The 18,659-nt window shown below is 44.7% G+C and overlaps 1 protein-coding gene across 2 annotated transcripts in view; it reads right to left on the bottom strand.

Annotated features, from left to right (window-relative positions):
- LOC103012343 (coiled-coil domain-containing protein 3) overlaps positions 1 to 18,659 on the bottom strand; it is a 112,763-nt gene that overhangs the window by 59,300 nt on the left and 34,804 nt on the right. Inside the window, exon 3 of one of the 2 annotated variants that reach the window (XM_057544349.1) lies at positions 13,484 to 13,543. The exons of the other annotated variant lie outside the window; for it this stretch is intronic. Within the exon in view, the coding sequence (XP_057400332.1) occupies positions 13,484 to 13,543 (60 nt within the window). The remainder of the gene's footprint in view (positions 1 to 13,483; positions 13,544 to 18,659) is intronic. 2 annotated transcript variants of the gene reach the window in all.

Here is an 18,659-nt window from a genome sequence, read left to right as displayed (position 1 = left end):
GCATGAGCGTGAGGAAACAGCTTCTGAGAAAGAAATGACTATTTGGATTCGTGGATGCTAAGTGTCAGACCAGATAGATTGGCAAACATCAGACTTTAGGAGGTTGATGATAAATAATGGAATGCAGCTTTCTGAGATTCAAAGTCAAATTTGATAAAAGGCCAAAAAGAAAGAAAACAGAAACTGCTGTTTTCACACCAGAGTAAGAGCTCCAAAATTTCTCCCTGCCTTCTTTGGCTTCCCTGAAGCGGAAGGATTTGATATGACAAGTTCTACTGTCAGATGGACACCTACCCTTTAAAGAGATTTGCTTTGGATCTAAGAAAAATACCAAACAATCAGCAAACCCCCCAAATCTCTGCCAGCTGTAAGGATGAAACGATGCATTAACGTGAATGAGCTTTCCCATTTAGAACTGGTTCTTCCTTTCTTCTTCTAAAGACCTGTAGTTTGCAGTTGTCACCTGTTACATTTAAAATGCCATATCAAGTGGCCAGTACAAAGGCCTAAGTCCCAAATGACATAAAACACCATCAGATACAACAGGGAGCTTAGCTTCTTAAGTCACATAGCGTGAAAATGAACTCCAAAATCATTTGGGATACACAGAATAAATTTTTTCTTGAGTAATGTATCAAACATGGACTAGGAAGATTATTTTTAGTTCTAGTTAAAAGCTTCAAGAAGCCAAGTTTTTTCTTTTCCTTTTTCTTGGCTAGAATTGCCATAGCTTTTATATGTTTCTTACAAGTGTATGTTGTATGCTTTTCATAAATTTACACACAGATACACAACACACTATTTTCCAACTCCATTCTCCCATCAAGAGTAATGGAATCTAAGCTTTTTATTTGGTTAAGAGACCTCTGGCTGTGTTAAGAATACTTCTGCAGTTAAACACCACTTTCAACTAGTGAAAGAAAATAGCTGTGGGAAAGAGGAGACTTCTGAGACTGGAATTCATTAACACATTGGACAATAGTATTTTTCCTTTATTTAGAAAGCTGCTCTAACTCCTCCCAAGATAAAGACGATGACCAAATATAGGCCAAGTGCTCACTCTGTCTCCTCTTTGGCTCTGAGCACCAACTAGATTTCCTTTCTTGTTTACCTTTGGCTTTCTCTCTTCTTTTACCTCTAACAAAACAATACCATTCATAATGCTACTTTTTATTGGTATGGCACTCAGACTCATCAAATACATATATTCAGCACAATAAGCAAACACACACATAGTGGTGCCCACGTCCTAAGCACTGTTCGAAGAGTTTTGTATGTGTTCATTCATTAAACCACGTTACGTCAACATTCCTCACAATAATCCTACAGGCTTCATGGTGTTGGCTGCCCGAATCCTTCCTCCCTTCCCGTTAAATCCCAACTTTGGTAAAGTTCCACCTTTTTCACATGGCCATTACTTCAGGAGGGGCTGTCCTAGGGGGTGGGTCCTTACTGGTCTAAGTTAAGTGGCCCACTGGGTACAGGTATGTGACACACTTCTGGCCAAAGACACATGAGAGAAAGTCTGCCGGGTTGTGGGGAGGGGGAAGTTCATGAGAATAATTTTTTTGTTCTTAATAAAAGCTACACAGGAAGAGAGAATGTCTCCCTCTTTTGGATCTTGTTGGGCCTGGAGTTGATGCCTTGAACTGCTGCAGCCTTCTTGCAACCATGAGGGAAGCTAGCCTGAGGACAAAGGCACCACAGAGAGAATGCCAAGCCAAGAGAGTCACCCAGAGGGGTCCGAGAGCCCCGATTGTACTGCTTCTGCAGCTGCCATAGCTTTTGATTTCTTACCTCGTGTGATAAGACATTTCCTCACTGTTTTATTCTTTTATAAACTATTTAATCTAGTATTAATTTTTTTATTATTATTATTTTAAAATTTATTTATTTTTGGCTGCATTGGGTCTTTGTTGCTGCATGCGGGCGTTCTCTAGTTGCGGCGAGCGGGGGCTACTCTTCGTTGCAGTGTGCAGGCTTCTCATTGTGGTGGCTTCTCTTGTTGTGGAGCACAGGCTCTAGGCATGTGGGCTTCAGTAGTTGTGGCACGTGGGCTCAGTAGTTGTGGCTTGTGGGCTCTAGAGCGCAGGCTCAGTAGTTGTGGCACATGGGCTTAGTTGTTCCGTGGCATGTGGGATCTTCCCGGACCAGGGATCGAACCCGTGTCCCCTGCATTGGCAGGCGGATTCTTAAGCACTGTGCCACCAGGGAAGTCCCTTCCTCATTGTTTTAAATTAGCTGAGTCCAGAGTTCTCTCTTACTTGTAGCCAAAGGCATCCTTAATTGTAAATTAAGAGATAAAGAAAGAAATAAAGAGTAAGAGGGCAAGTGACTTACCTAAAATCACACTGCTAGTAAATGTCCTAAGAACACGCAGGCACTAAGGGACTACGGTTTATACACAAAACCTAAGAAAAAGGGCTAAAAGAAAGACTTCCAAATACCAATGTTTTATAAATTATATGTACATATACTTTCATAATGACACACACACACAGTCTCTCTCTCTCGCACACACAAGCACATCACAACTAATCTTGAAATTATGGTTAGCAAGTTCATTAACTAGAGCTCAATATATATTTCTGACTCCTATCCCCAAAGATTATTAGATTTTGATGTTGTGTGAGAGAGAAAGAGATTATAGTTGTAAGTCACTGAAAGTGTCACAGGCACATGAGAAGGCAAATATGTTCTCTTTTTATTAAACTCCAATGGTTTTGACTCTTAACAGTTTATCTTAGTAAAATCAAGCGATCAGCCACCATAGTCTAAGAATATAAACCAGGCAGCGATCTGTTGTTCATTGTTAATGCTTCTTTTCGCCCGCGATCCTGAGTCACTGACTCCTGGATGCTAGCTGTGTGGGGATTTCGGCTAGAAGGAGGCATCATGCAAAAGAGAGCCCAACGCTGGCTCTCCCCAAGGAGAAACTTCATTACTACAGATGCTGTAGAATGACACATGGAAAAGGCAGACTCCACACAAGCGGGACTCGGCATGGAATTCACTCTGGATGATAAACCATTGAGTTCTATGAAGCAAATTAAGAGTTCATTCTTAGTGACTGCCCATCAATAAGAGTCTCCAGCACAGAAAGCGAACCCTCCACCCAGGCACCAGACTTCCAGGTCCTTTGTAAGCCTTTCCCCAGAGGCTCCTAAGGCGATGTCTCAATAAATCTGTCATGGTCTGTGAACAAGAAGCATCTGGGAGTGAGGTAAAAAAGCGCTAATGAATTCAAAGCCCACAGCATTAGTTCTGGGCCGAGTTACTTCTAAATGGTAATATCTGTCGGGAGGAGTCTCCTTCCCTGCTGTCTAGTTTCTCTGTAGAGGGTCCTTCAGTGGAGGTGCGTTCCTGGTCTACCCAGGGCTCCTCACTCACGCCCCCCCGGGGGGCGGGGAGTGAATTCTGATTGGTTTATTTGAGAACAGAAACTGCGCCTGCCTCTCCTGGTCCCACCCTCTCCCCTTACCCTTTCGGGAACTAGTTGACCACAGGGAGCTCCCTGTCCAGTCTTCTTATCAAAGCTGAAAACATTAGAGCATCACAGCCCACAGACACAGGCTGTGGTTTTCCAGAGCCATCTGTGCCTGACTGGGTGGGCGAGTCCATCGAATCCTCACCTGGGGAAACAGCCCTCTCACCTGCAGGTAGGATCACATTTTCCTACACCATCTTGATCCGTTAAAGGAAAAGCAATCTTCAACTCAATCTAGAACATGGGTGACGAGGCTGGCGGCTCTTTATGGAGCACACTCCGACCCCAACATTTTCCAAAAGCAGAGAGGCTTCACCACCCTTGACTGTGTATAGTGCCTCATGGCATTAGAAGCACTCTCCCATATCCTCTCTCTTTGGGCCTTTTCAACAAACCTGGGAGGAAGACAGGTTTATCATCCCAAGTGGGTTCCAGTGTGGAAACTGGGACTCGGAAATTTTAAGTGATCTGTCCAAAGTCCACAGCTCTGCGCAATGTCCCAGATCGCTAGCTCCAGGCTTCTGTTCTTTGCGGAATACCTTTCCCTCCCAGCTCCCTCCAAGGCTCTAAGTATCCATGAGCTGCATGACTGAGCCGTGATGGGGCAGGACGTAGGCCAGGCCTCTCTCCACCTCCCCCGACATGGCAGTCCTGCCTTTTAAAGGCTGCTTCAGTACAACACCGTTTATTGATTTTGGTTCTGTTTAATAGAGAGCTTAATTTACAGGAAGCCCAACTTTAAATTATTCCTCCCTTCAGAGGCTTCGACCAGGCACAGAAGATAATTAGATGAATTCTTCTGTTATTTCAGTGACCTATTTTTCATTCTGACAAACAGCGTGTCCCTCCCCAAATTAGAGACTCTTAAAAAGTTCTTTAAAAGCCACTCCACAAACTAATAAACTAAGCAAACAGAAAGCACTTTGCAAAGGCAGGCGTGTCATCAAACCGTCTACTTCTCAGGGTCTACACCCTAAAGTGGCAGCCTGTCTACTTATAGGTGCAGTGCCAAGGCAGGTAATCACTCTAACACATGCATCTGCAAAGTTGTAGTATTCTAAAGGGAAGAAAAGTCCTTGACTGTCATGATGTGGAATCAGACCCCGAGCCGTCAACTGCCCTCGGAAGCCTCCCTCCCTCCCTGTCCCAGGGGACTCGTAGACTACATTTACGCGGTGCAGCAAAACTCTGCCTCACTGAAGCCGGCAGGAGAGGAGCCTCGGTGGTCAGCCGAACCAAGGCCTGAGCGGAAAACACAAGTGGCTGCTACCCTTCCTCCCATGACCGAGGACGTTTTCTTGCCTTAACTGGCCCTGCACAGCGAACACAAGTGACTCTCTGAGGACCTCAGGTCTCCCACTCAGAGCACAGCTTCCCAACGGCGACCATGGTAGGCGGCAATGTGGACGAGTGTGCACGCTGCAGTCCTAAAGGACCTCTTTCTTGCCAAGTCCAGCATCTTTCCGCCCCCTGAACTTCAGCTCTTGGCACCACTGCCCTCCTGGTTGTCTCTGCGAGAGGGTCCCGCCAACTGCAGTCTCCTGCTCTCCCACCCACATTCCCCATGGCTGGTTGTCTGTCCGCTGGGCTGAGTCTTGTCCCTCTGTCCTCCCTCAACTGCAGCCAAGCCCCAAGCCTTGGTTCTCAGCCTCAGTTCTCTCCTGTCTCCTCCGAGGTGGCCTCATTCTGCCTCGTGGCTGCAACCATCACCTCCCAGGCCAGGCGCATCAACTTCTCTCTGCCTCATCCCACTGCCTGCAGGATAGTAACCCTCACTGTCAAACCATGACCTCGTGCCATCCACAACCCAGACCACCCCCTACCCAAGCAAGGCCTCCAATGCAACCTCTCCCCCCAACTCTGCTTGTGGTTTTGCTTTTGCTGTTGTATTTTTGTCATGATACTCACAGTCAAGCAGGCTTCACCTCCAAGAATGCACAGCATCCTTGGACCTCATTGGCATCTCACCCCCAATTTCTAAAGCCGGCCAGAGGCAAGCATCCCCTTATCTCAGCCACAGGTCCAGGTCATACAGTTGGTTTCTGCCATGTTCCCAGTCTGGCATCCTGGGTTTCCTGCTGGACCAGACCGCCTACCCTAAGCCACATCCTATTCTACGCTGGAGTCCTGATATGTTCCTAGTTCCTGCCAAGTCCCCATCCACCAGGGCTGGGGGACAAGCGTGCTCCATAGCCACCTGGAGACTCTAGATCACATTCCAGATGCCTCTAAAAATGAGGAATTCCAGTGTGGAGGTTCCTTAAAAAACCAAAAATAGAACTACCATATGATCCAGCAATCCCACTCCTGGGCATATATCTGGAGAAAACCATAATCCAAAAGGATACATGCACCCCAATGTTCGCTGCAGCACTATTCACAATAGCCAAGACGTGGAAGCAACCTAAGAGTCCATCAATGGAGGAATGGATAAAGAAGATGTGGTACATATATACAATGGAATATTACTCAGTCATTAAAAAGAATGAAATAATGCCACTTGTAGCAACATGGATGGACCTAGAGATTATCATACTAAGTGAAGTAAGGTCAGACAGAGAAAGACAAATATCATATGATATCACTCATGTGGAATCTAACTTTTTAAAAAATTAAACAAATGAACTTATTTACAAAACAGAAACAGATTTACAGAAATCGAAAACAAACTTATGGCTACCAAAGGGGAAACGTGGAGGGGAGAGATAAATCAGGAGCTTGGGATGAACAAACACATGCTACTATACATAAGACAGGTAACCAACAAGGACCTACTATACAGCATAGGCAACTCTACTCAATATTCTGTAATAACCTATATGGGAAAAGAATCTAAAAATGAATGAATATATGTATATGTATAACTGAATCACTTTGCTCTACACCTGAAACACAACATTGTAAATTAACTATACTTCAATAAAATTAAAAATTTTAAATTTTTTACAAAATAAAAATGAGGAATTCCAGAAGACAGCTTGGTTTGGGGTAAACAGCACAGCAGAGGGAAGTAGGGTGGTGTAGTAGAAAAAATCCCAACTTTGGGTGCGGACAGGCCTGGGTTTGAATCACACCAACTCACCAACTGTGACTAGACAGCCTTCTCCTCTAAGCCTGGTCCCTTCACTGTGAGGTGGGGACACCACCACTTGGTTTTTGGAATTGTCATGAGGAATAAAGAAGTTCAGAAGAACAATGACAGAAGCTACCATTTACGGAGTCTTCAGGGGAAGGAGACCAGATGAGACCAGCCCTTAGGGCTGCAAGAAACAGAACATTCGCACTCCATCTTGCGAGAGCACCAGAATCACAAGTAACTGCTGAACAGTCATCGACAGGAAGACACTGGAACTCACCAGAAAAGATACCCCACATCCGAAGACAAAGGAGAAGCCACAATGAGATGGTAGGAGGGGCACAATCACAGCAAAATCTAATCCCATAACTGCTGGGTGGGTGACTCACAAACTGGAGAACACTTATACCACAGAAGTCCACCCACTGGAGTGAAGGTTCTGAGCCCCACATCAGGCTTCCCAACCTGGGGGTCCGGCAACTGGAGGAGGAATTTCTAGAGAATCAGACTTTGAAGGCTAGCGGGATTTGACTGCAGGACTTCGACAGGACTGGGGGAAAGAGACTCCACTCTTGGAGGGCACACACAAGGTAGTGTGCGCATCAGGACCCAGAGGAAGGAGCAGTGACCCCATAGTAGACTGAACCAGACCTACCTGCTAGTGTTGGAGGGTCTCCTGCAGAGGCGGGGTTGGCTGTGGCTCACCATGGGGATAAGGACACTGGCAGCAGAAGTTTGGGAAGTACTCCTTGGCGTGAGCCCTCCCAGAGTCCGCCATTAGCCCCACCAAAGAGCCCAGGTAGGCTCCAGTGTTGGGTCGCCTCAGGCCAAACAACCAACAGGGAGGGAACCCAGCCCCACTGATCAGCAGACAAGCGGATTACAGTTTTACTGAGCTCTGCCCACCAGGGCAACAGCCAGCTCTACCCACCACCAGTCCCTCCCATCAGGAAACTTGCACAAGCCTCTCAGATAGCCTCATCCACAAGAGGGCAGACAGCAGAAGCAAGAAGAACTACAATCCTGCAGGCTGTGGAACAAAACAAAAGACACAGACTCACTGAATGGATATGAAAACAAGACCCAAATATATGCTGTCTACAAGAGACCCATTTCAGACCTAGGGACACATACAGACTGAAAGTTAGGGGATGGAAAAAGAGATTCCATGCAAATGGAAATCAAAAGAAAGCTGGAGTAGCAATACTCATATAAGATAAAATAGACTTTAAAATAAAGAATGTTACAAGAGACAAGGAAGGACACTACATAATGATCAAGGAATCAATCCAAGAAGAAGATATAACAATTATAAATACATATGCATCCAACACAGGAGCACCTCAATACATAAGGCAACTGCTAACAGCTATAAAAGAGGAAATTGACAGTAACACAATAATAGTAGGGGACTTTAACACCTCACTTACACCAATGAACAGATCGTCCAGGCAGAAAATTAATAAGGAAACACAAGAGACCAGAGAGATTTAATTGATATTTATAGAACATTCCATCCAAAAAGAGCAGATTACACTTTCTTCTCAAGTACACATGGAACATTCTCCAGGATAGATCACATCTTGGATCAAAAATCAAGCCTCAGTGAATTTAAGAAAATTGAAATCATATCAAGCATCTTTTCTGACCACAACGCTATGAGATTAGAAATGAATTACAGGGAAAAAAATATAAAAAACACAAACACATGGAGCCTAAACAATACATTACTAAATAACCAAGAGATCGCTGAAGAAATCAAAGAGAAAATCAAAACATACCTAGACAAAAATTACAACGAAAACACGACGATCCAAAACCTATGGGATGCAGCAAAAGCAGTTCTAAGAGGGAAGTTTATAGCAATACAAGCCTACCTCAAGAAACAAGAAAAATCTCAAATAAACAATCTAACCTTACACCTAAAGGAGCTAGAGAAAGAAGAACAAATAAAACCCAAAGTTAGCAAAAGGAAAGAAACCATAAAGATCAGAGCAGAAATAAATGAAACAGAAACAAAGAAAACAATAGCAAAAATCAATAAAACTAAAAGCTGGTTCTTTAAGAAGATAAACAAAATTGATAAACCATTAGCCAGACTCATCAAGAAAAAGAGGGAGAGGACTCAAATCAATAAAATTAGAAATGACAAAGAAGTTACAACAGACACTGCAGAAATACAAACCATCCTAAGAGACTACTACAAGCAAGTCTATGCCAATAAAATGGACAAACTGGAAGAAATGGACAAATTCTTAGAAAGTATACCTTCCAAAACTGAACCAGGAAGAAATAGAAAATATGAACAGACCAATCACAAGTAATTAAATTGAAGCTGTGATAAAAAAATCTTCCAACAAACAAAAGTCCAGGACCAGATGGCTTCACAGGTGAATTCTATCAAACATTTAGAGAACAGCTAACACCCATACTTCTCAAACTCTTCCAAAAAATGGCAAAAGAAGGAACACTCCCAAACTCATTCTATGAGGCCACCATCACCCTGATACCAAAACAAGACAAAGATACTACAAAAAAAGAAAATTACAGACCAATATCACTGATGAATATAGATGCAAAAATCCTCAACAAAATACTAGCAAACAGAATCCAACAACACATTAAAAGGATCATACACCATGATCAAGTGGGATTTATCCCAGGGATGCAAGGATTCTTCAATATATGCAAATCAATGTGATATACTATATTAACAAATTGAAGAATAAAAACCATATGATCATCTCAAAAGATGCAGAAAAAGCTTTTGACAAAATTCAACATCATTTATGATAAAAACTCTCCAGAAAGTGGGCATAGAGGGAACCTACCTCAACATAATAAAGGCCATATATGACAAACCCACAGCAAACATCATTCTCAATGGTGAAAAACTGAAAGCATTTCCTCTAAGATCAGGAAAGAGACAAGGATGTCCACTCTCACCACTATTATTCAACATAGCTTTGGAAGTCCTAGCCACGGCAATCAGAGAAGAAAAAGAAATAAAAGGAATACAAATTGGAAAAGAAGAAGTTGTCACCGTTTGCAGATGACATGATACTATACATAGAGAATCCTAAAGATGCCACCAGAAAACTACTAGAGCTAATCAATGAATTTGGTAAAGTTGCAGGATACAAAATTAATGCACAGAAATCTCTTGCATTCCTATACACTAATGATGAAAAATCTGAAAGAGAAATTAAGGAAACCCTCCCATTTACCATTGCAACAAAAAGAATAAAATACCTAGGAAAAAACCTACCTAGGGAGACAAAAGATCTGTACGCAGAAAACTATAAGACACTGATGAAAGAAATTAAAGGTGATACAAATAGATGGAGAGATATACCATGTTCTTGGATTGGAAGAATCAATATTGTGAAAATGACTATACTACCCAAAGCAATCTACAGATTCAATGCAATCCCTATCAAATTACCAATGGCATTTTTTACAGAACTAGAACAAAAAATCTTAAAATTTGTATGGAGACACAAAAGACCCCAAATAGCCGAAGCAGTCTTTAGGGAAAAAAACGGAGCTGGAGGAATCAGACTCCCTGACTTCAGGCTATACTACAAAGCTACAGTAATCAAGACAATATGATACTGACCCAAAAACAGAAATATAGATCAATGGAACAGGATAGAAAGCCCAGAGATAAACCCACGCACCTATGGTCAACTAATCTATGACAAAGGAGGCAAGGATATATAATGGAGAAAAGACAGTCTCTTCAATAAGTGGTGCTGGGAAAGCTGGACAGTTACATGTAAAAGAATGAAATTAGAACACTCCCTAACACCATACACAAAAATAAACTCAAAATGAATTAGAGACCTAAATGTAAGACTGGACACTATAAATTTCTTAGAGGAAAACGTAGGAAGAACATTCTTTGACATAAATCACAGCAAGATCTTTTTTGATCAAACTCCTAGAGTAATGGAAATAAAAACAAAAATAAACAAATGGGACCTAATGAAACTTAAAAGCTTTTGTAAAGCAAAGGAAACTGCAAACAAGATGAAAAGACAACCCTCAGAATGGGAAAAAATATTTGCAAACAAATCAACGGACAAAGGATTAATCTCCAAAATATATAAACAGCTCATGCAGCTCAATATTAAAAAAACAAACAACCCAATCCAAAAATGGGCAGAAGATCTAAATAGACATTTCTCCAAAGAAGACATACAGATGGCCAAGAAGCCCATGAAAAGATGCTCAACATCACTAATTATCAGAGAAATGCAAATCAAAACAAAATGAGGTATCACCTCACACCAGTTAGAATGGGCATCATCAGAAAATCTACAAACAACAAATGCTGGAGAGGGTGTGGAGAAAAGGCAACCCTCTTGCACTGTTGGTGGGAATGTAAATTGATACAGCCAGTATGGAGAACAGTATGGAGGTTCCTTAAAAAACTAAAAATAGAATTACCATATGATCCAGCAATCCCACTACTGGGCATATACCCTGAGAAAACCATAATTCAAAAAGACACATGCACCCCAATATTCTTTGCAGCACTATTTACAATAGCCAGGTCGTGGAAGCAACCTAAATGCCCATCGACAGACAAATGAATAAAGAAGATGTGGTACATATATACAATGGAATATTACTCAGCCATAGTAAGGAACGAAATTTGGTCATTTATAGAGACATGGATGCATCTAGCGACTGTCATACAGAGTGAAGTAAGTCAGAAAGTGAAAGACAAATATCTCATATTAACGCATATATGTGGAACCTAGAAAAATGGTACAGATGAAGTGGTTTGCAGGGCAGAAATTGAGACACAGATGTAGAGAACAAACGTATGGACACCAAGGGGGAAAGCGGCGGGGGAGGGGGAGTGGTGGTGGTGTGATGAACTGGGAGATTGGGATTGACATATATACACTAATATGTATAAAATGGATAACTGATAAGAACCTGCTATATAAAAAATAAAATAAAATAAAATAAAATAAAAAAGAAAGAAACAACATCCTAGCACAGTGCAAGTCCCTCCACCAGCTATGAGTCCTGATACAGGGCCACTACAGCTGCCCACCCTACGGGGTAAGTCTCCAGCATAAAGGGAAGAAGGAGGAGGCCCTGGAGAGAATCCAACCAAGGCGGGAGGCCTGAGCGATGGAAGAAGGCAGGGAGGCAACCTGGCCTCACCCCTGAGTCCTTGGGGGATGCCGCCGGTTCTCGCCTGTCTGGACCAGCACTGTCCACCTCTGGGAAAGGTTGGGGGAGACAACCATGCTCTTCCAATATGGAAGTCTCCTCCAAGAGCTCAGAGGCCGAGACTATTTGCTGGGTTCCCAGCGCCACCAGAAGGCCATTGCTGTCTCCGAGTCAGTGAGAAGGGGTAAGTTCCCCTCTCGCTCATGCACGTTACCCAATTTCCACTGCACTTAGGGCTTCCAGGTAAACCCAACCCCACTTCCACACCCCCAAGGCCTCTTGCATATAACCCCAGCTTTTCTCCCAGGAGCACGATGTAGTTTTTAAAAAAAGTCACTACACCAGACATTTGGGGATCTGAATTATTTTCCTACCTGCTAACAACCTCTGTGCCTTTGGGTTGGTCACTTACCCCCACGTTCTCATCTGTAATGACATCTGTGGTTGTGAAAATGAAATGAGAAATAAAAGCATCCCCAGGGCTTCCCTGGTGGCGCAGTGGTTGGGAATCTGCCTGCCAATGCAGGGGACACGGGTTCGAGCCCTGGTCTGGGAGGATCCCACATGCCGCGGAGCAACTAGGCCCGTGAGCCACAACTACTGAGCCTGCGCGTCTGGAGCCTGTGCTCCACAACAAGAGAGGCTGCGACAGTGAGAGGCCCGCGCACCGCGATGAAGAGTGGCCCCCACTTGCCACAACTAGAGAAAGCCCTCACACGGAAACGAAGACCCAACACAGCCATAAATAAATAAATAAAAATTAAAAATTAAAACGCACCTCATTTCTCATAAAAAAAAAAAAAAAAAGCATCCCCAAACTAGGCAGCACTACAGAAAGATCCAAGATGATCTTTGGAAAGGTCAGAGACATAGACAGTAGCCCCTTTAATGGCAGGAGATTTAAGGGGCGAGGGACAGAGCATCCCAAATCTGAGATACCTAGGCCTCCATAATGAAACACGTTGGATAGGAAATACCTGCTGGGTACAGTGAGAAAAGCCTCATCCCATGCAGAAACCATGGCCAGGTTTTCAAACTTCCTGTCTGGACTTTCCACTTATGAGACCGGCTGCTTTCGGAACCCGGGCAAGCCAGCCAGTGTGTTCCATCCATCATCAACAGAGCACAGGAACAGGGCAGTTCGGTGCAGGCCAGCGGTCTCCGCTGCCACCGAAATGATGATCCTGCTGGCAGGGACTGGCCACATGCCTCTCCTCCTGTTTTCCTCTCAAAGTGTGTTTTTATAGCTGTTATCTTTATCAGCAGAGGGGATGGAACTGACTGATGGTAGATTGATATATTGAAGTGATGGCAATTATATAGAATTTGGAAATCCTGCATGTGGCTATTTTATCCACCTAAACCTGGCCTCAGAATACCCTGCAGAAGGGGAGGGAGGGGTGGGATGGAAAGGGAATTACGGCCCAGCCAGAACACGAGGTACTGGGAGGCAGAGGGCACGGGGCTGAAGGCTGAGTGAGCTCTGACGGTGAGTCACAGTGGAGCTGGGAGCCGAGCTCAGTCAGGAGACCCAAGGTGGGCTGGACCCCCAGGCCAACAGGACAACCCCATCTTTCTAGGAGAGAGGAGAGGTGGGTGAGTGGATCAAGAAGAGGCCCGGTTTTTCCCAGTGATATGATCTGCATCCTTAATCCCAAAAAAGGAATCAGGAGGGTGTTTTATGAGAGTTCTCCCTGCAGCCCAGAGAAGCCCCATGGTCTACTCACTTCCTCTCTGTCCGGAGGCCCATTCTTCAAGGTCAGATGAGGACACTCTCTCACCAGCTCCTGCAATGGTAGGAACCAACCTTATGCAGAGCAAGACCTGATTTCTGCCAGGCGCAAGGGAAGAAAACTGGGCTGACTCAACCCATCCGAATGGAAGTGGGTGGGAGGAGGCGGGCAGGATGAACCCAGCTTCTCAAGACAGTCCCGACAATCCCCTGCCCTTCCTGGAAACTTCTTGGAACCCAAATCAAAGGCAGGAGACGGAAAGAGAGGATGGAGGTGTAGGAGGAGAAGATGGAATACAGAATAATCACAGTAAGAACAACAGAACCAACATTTATTGGGGCTTTACTCTTAAGTGTATTAAGTATATTAACATGAGTTAATACATTTAACTCCTAACAACCCTATGAAGTAAAGTCTATTATTATCCTATTTTTTTTCATGAGGAAACTGATCCCACAGCTGATACTGTTCACTTTCATGCCAGGTGTTTGAAAAATGTCCCCAAGGCCTTTAAGACACGAGTTAACTGTCACTCCGAGTAGCCAAGCGGAAAAGGGCAGCATGGCTGGGAAATGCCGTTCCATGTGGCGAAACAGGAGTGTGGCGTCCTGTTGTCGAGAGCTTTTGTGAGAGTGTAGGGAAGAGAAACAGATGCAGCTCTCAGAGTCCTTGACGCTGACCCACCAGCAGAGGCACCCGCCTTTGTGAGCAGCTGGGTCCTTGCTGCCGGCTCCACGGGGGGCTTCCATCCCCCCTGGGTCACTGCCTAACTGCGGGGGGGGCGGGGTTCTGTGAAGCTTCGTCCTTTCAACGTCTTGAATTCTTCAATGGGTCTTATTTCAATCGCATCCAGGGATGAAGGTGGATGGCCAGATCTGGATTCCCTCAGGAGAGGCCCAATAATGTGTCCTCCCAGTTTAACAGTTACCATTTTTTGAACACCTACTGTGTGTCAGAGACGTGTAGTAGCTAGGCTTTTATACACATTATCTCCTGAAATCCTAACCTCTTCAAGGTAAGTAATGCCTACCCTGTATATTGTGCCATGACAAATGAAGAATCTGAGACCACCCTCCTGCCACCACCTCCACGATGAAGGGATTCCCAAAGGTCAAATGTCCGGTGAGGCCAGGAGTCAAGTCCATGCCTGACTGACTGACCTCAGGTCATCATGTGGGCTTCTCTGGCCTTCATTATTAGGTTTAAATTGTTTTAACACCATGGACTTCGACCCTGCCATCCACACCCTCTTCCCAAGCCCCTGACCCAGCAGGGAGCAGAGGCATCTCTCCCTTGTAAACGTCCTCCACCTGACACACACACACACACACACACACACACACACACACACACACACACACTCTCACTCTCACTCTCTCTCTCTCTCTCTCTCTCTCTCTCCCCCTCCCCCTCTCTCTCTCTCTCCCGGCCTCCCACGCCCTCCAATGGGAACAAACCAAGGCTCCTTTTGGGCCTAGCCCCCAGCCCAAGTTCTGAACAGACAGGAACCTTCCCATGTTCTACTCAATTCCAACCCCACCTACTGCACACAGGTCAGCCTTGTAACCTGAGTTTCAGCAGCCTTTCACGAGAAAGGCTGCAAGTAAAAAAATCCACTGAGCCAATTCACCCCTAGTTGTTTCTCCAACTAGAAGAAAGATGGGCAAATCAATACTCAACAACAACCTCTCCCATGGTCTACAGCACTCAAGTCTCTCTTTGTGCACAAGGCCAGGCCTGCAGCCAAGGGCTCTCAACAAGCAGCTGCCCACCTGCTGAGTATTGGGGGACAAGTCCTGCTAACATTCCTTCTGTTGCCAGCACCCTCAGTCACACAAGGGGTGCCTCTGGCAGGTGAGAAGAAATGGACACACTGTGCATTTAACCAGCAACTCTTACAGACAGCCTCAAAGCATTTCACTCTTATCATCCTTTAACCTTGTTACCAAGGGTGGTAGAGTTATCCCAACCCCAGTTTGCAGGTGCTAACCTTCATTTCCCCAGGTTTCAATGAATTGAGTCAGGCTAGAAATTCAGGACACTGCACAGTCATGGGACCCTGGGCCCCAAGACACACCCTTCCACGTTGCATCCTACTGACTTAAAGACAGGAGGTGAGAATCCCTGCAGGGGTAAGATGGCTGCTATTTGCATCTAAGCCCCCAGGTCTCCCCAGATGGGATCCAGACATTGGAGCAAGGCCACCTCAACCAGCCACAAGCCCGGGCTTGGTGAGAAGCATGTCTCTGGAGAGCAAGGTCTCTGCCCAATTTCCCTCAGATGGATGAGTAGAAAGATGAGCCGGAGCAGCAGCGTAAGTGAGGGACAGGTGGTCAGCAGCAGTGCACGGACCAGCGTAAATGAAAGGAAGTGGTGTTTCTGGAGCTGGTGCTTGAGCATTCATTCTCCCATTTGCTGAGCAATTTCTGTGTGTTAAGCTACAAGGATGATGAAGACATGGTCCCTACCCTCAGAGGAGCAGGTATAATGGAGAAGCGTAGGATGAGGAGTGGCAGGGATGGGGAGCAGGAGTAGCCAAGAATTCTAAGTGAATTCCACCACATAAGGTTGAATTGTCAAGACAAGAATCCACAACCACAAAGAAATGTATGTTATAGAATTTATTTTCCTACATCTGATCCTAACCTGCTTCTAACTTATGGTCTTATGATGTAAGTAGATAAAAACAGATGCATGCGCCCCTACACATGCCCTGTCCCATATGCAAAATAATGTAATTCTCACTGAAAATCCAGTAAGACTAGGGGGAGGGAGGGATGAATTGGCAGAGCACGAGGGAATCTCAGGGCAGTGAAACTACCCTGTATGACTCTCTAATGGTGCATACATATCATTATGCATCTGTACAAACACATAGTATGTACAACACCAAGAGTGAACCCGAAGGTAAACCATGGACTCTGGGTGATTATGATGTGTCAATGTAGGTTCGTCAACTGCAACAAATGTACCATCTGGAGAAGGATGTTGATAATGGGGAAGGCCATGTATGTGTTGACGCAGCGGGTGTATGGGAAATCTTTCTATCGTCCCCTCAATTTTGCTGTGAACCTGAGACTACTCTAAAAAATAAAGTATTTAAAAAAAAAATTCGATAAGACCACCACCGGATCATAATATAGACGGGTATTTAGTCCAGTACAGCTGCTAAAACAAAGTACTATAGACCGGGTGACTTGCACATAACAGAAATTTACTTCTCACAATTCTAGAGGCTAAGGAGTCCATCAAGACATTGGCAGATTCAGTGTCAGGTGAGTGCAGCCTCCTGGTCCATAAGCAGGCATCTTCTCGCTATGCCCTCACATGGAGGGACAGGGAGCTCACTGAGGTCTCTTCTATAAGGGCACTAGTCCCATTCATAACGCTCCACCCTCATGACCTAATCACCTCCCAATCCCACCGCATTGGGGGTTAGGGTTTCAACATATGAATGGGGGGAAGGGCACATAAACATTCAGTCTATGGCAACAAGAGCCCTGGGCAGCCAGCCAGCCTACCCACGCTGAGCCCTCTCTCTGCTCAGAGCCTGCTCCGTGGCAGCAACCAAAATGAGATATTATGCAGTATGTCAGGCATTTGAGCCTCCATGGCCACCCTCTAGGGTCCCAGATTTAAAGAGACGTCCACTTGCAAGCCCAAATTTCTCAGTCTGCAAGCTCTGCCTTCACACACCATCCTGAGATAGAAGTTCAGTGGGCCAAAATGCAAACCATTTGGGGATTTGCCAAATTACAGAGCTCCATTCAGCAGCTAGCCACTTCTTAGTCTGTGCCAGAGTCTTTGCATACACAGCTCATTTAAATTTTAAAACAGCCCTGTGCAAAGAGATCATTATCCCAGTTTTACAGATAAAGCAGCAGAGACTCGGAGAGGTTGAACGTCTTACCCACAGTCACAGAATGAGTTAGGAGCAGTACCAGGATTCAGCCCCCAGGTCTCCCCAGGCCAACAGTCAAAATGGTATCCACCACTTTTTAGTGTCCAGAGGAGAGTAAGCAGTGCCTTTGACATATTTCCTTGGTGTCCCTAAATGCCTGTAGATACCAGCGTTGGTGAAGCTTTTCAAGGGAAAAGAGCAAACCTGCCACCCCTGCAGAGTTAGTAAGCTGATTGCAATGCTGACAATGACAGCATCTCAAGCTAATTTCCTTGGATAGGTCTCTCCAGAAAGCATTCAGTTCCAGCCATGAGAGCAACATGTTTGCAACATGAACTGACTAAAGGGAGAAGAAATGCCCTCCACTTGAGGGTTTCAATTAATTAGTGTTTCTCATAACAAAATCTAAACCCTCATAGGGCCTTTCCAATATGGCCTTGTAAGCGGTTTTCTAACCCTAGGAAAGACTTACTGATGACTCCTTCAGGCTTATTAATATTTCATCATTTAACAGATACATATTAAGTTCCTATTGTTAGTGAAAAGAATTGGATTTAAAAGAGAGGATTCCTTTTCATTAGTAGCTTATGACCTTATTACAGACAGATAAAAACTTACAAAAGACACGTCTGGGGACTTCCCTGGTGGCGCATTGGTTAAGAATCTGCCTGCCAATGCAGGGGACATGGGTTCGAGCCCTGGTCCGGGAAGATCCCACATGCCATGGAGCAACTAAGCCCGTACGCCACAACTACTGAGCTTGCGCTCTAGAGCCCACGAGCCACAAATACTGAGCCCTCGTGCCACAACAACTGAAGCCCGCACGCCTAGAGCCTGTGCTCCACAACAAGAGAAGCCACCGCAATGAGAAGCCTGCACACCACAACAAAGAGTAGCTCCTGCTCCCTGCAACTAGAGAAAGCCCACACGCAGCAACGAAGACCCAACGCAGCCAAAAAATAAATTTAATTAATTAATTAATAATAATAATAATAATAAAAGACACGTCTGGAATAAAGCAGGTTTAATCTTCCTTAGGAACAACTGGACAGAGGAATGAACTCAGGTCCGGGCTTGTTCATGGCTGGTGTCTGGATGGTATCAACTGTGTGGTTTGAGTGACCCAATGTATCGTCTAGAAAAGAAAAGCTATTTTCCCACTCTTGCTTGAGTGCCCTGTTCCACTCTTTTTTTTTCAACTGAAGTATAGTTGATTTATAACATTATATTAGTTGCAGGTTTACAACATAGTGATTCAATATTTTTTTT

This window comes from Balaenoptera acutorostrata, chromosome 3 (assembly GCF_949987535.1).
Source record: "Balaenoptera acutorostrata chromosome 3, mBalAcu1.1, whole genome shotgun sequence".
Taxonomy (NCBI): Eukaryota; Metazoa; Chordata; class Mammalia; order Artiodactyla; family Balaenopteridae; genus Balaenoptera; species Balaenoptera acutorostrata.
The sequence above is the reverse complement of the archived record's forward strand: the minus strand, read 5'-3'. Positions and strand labels throughout refer to the sequence as shown.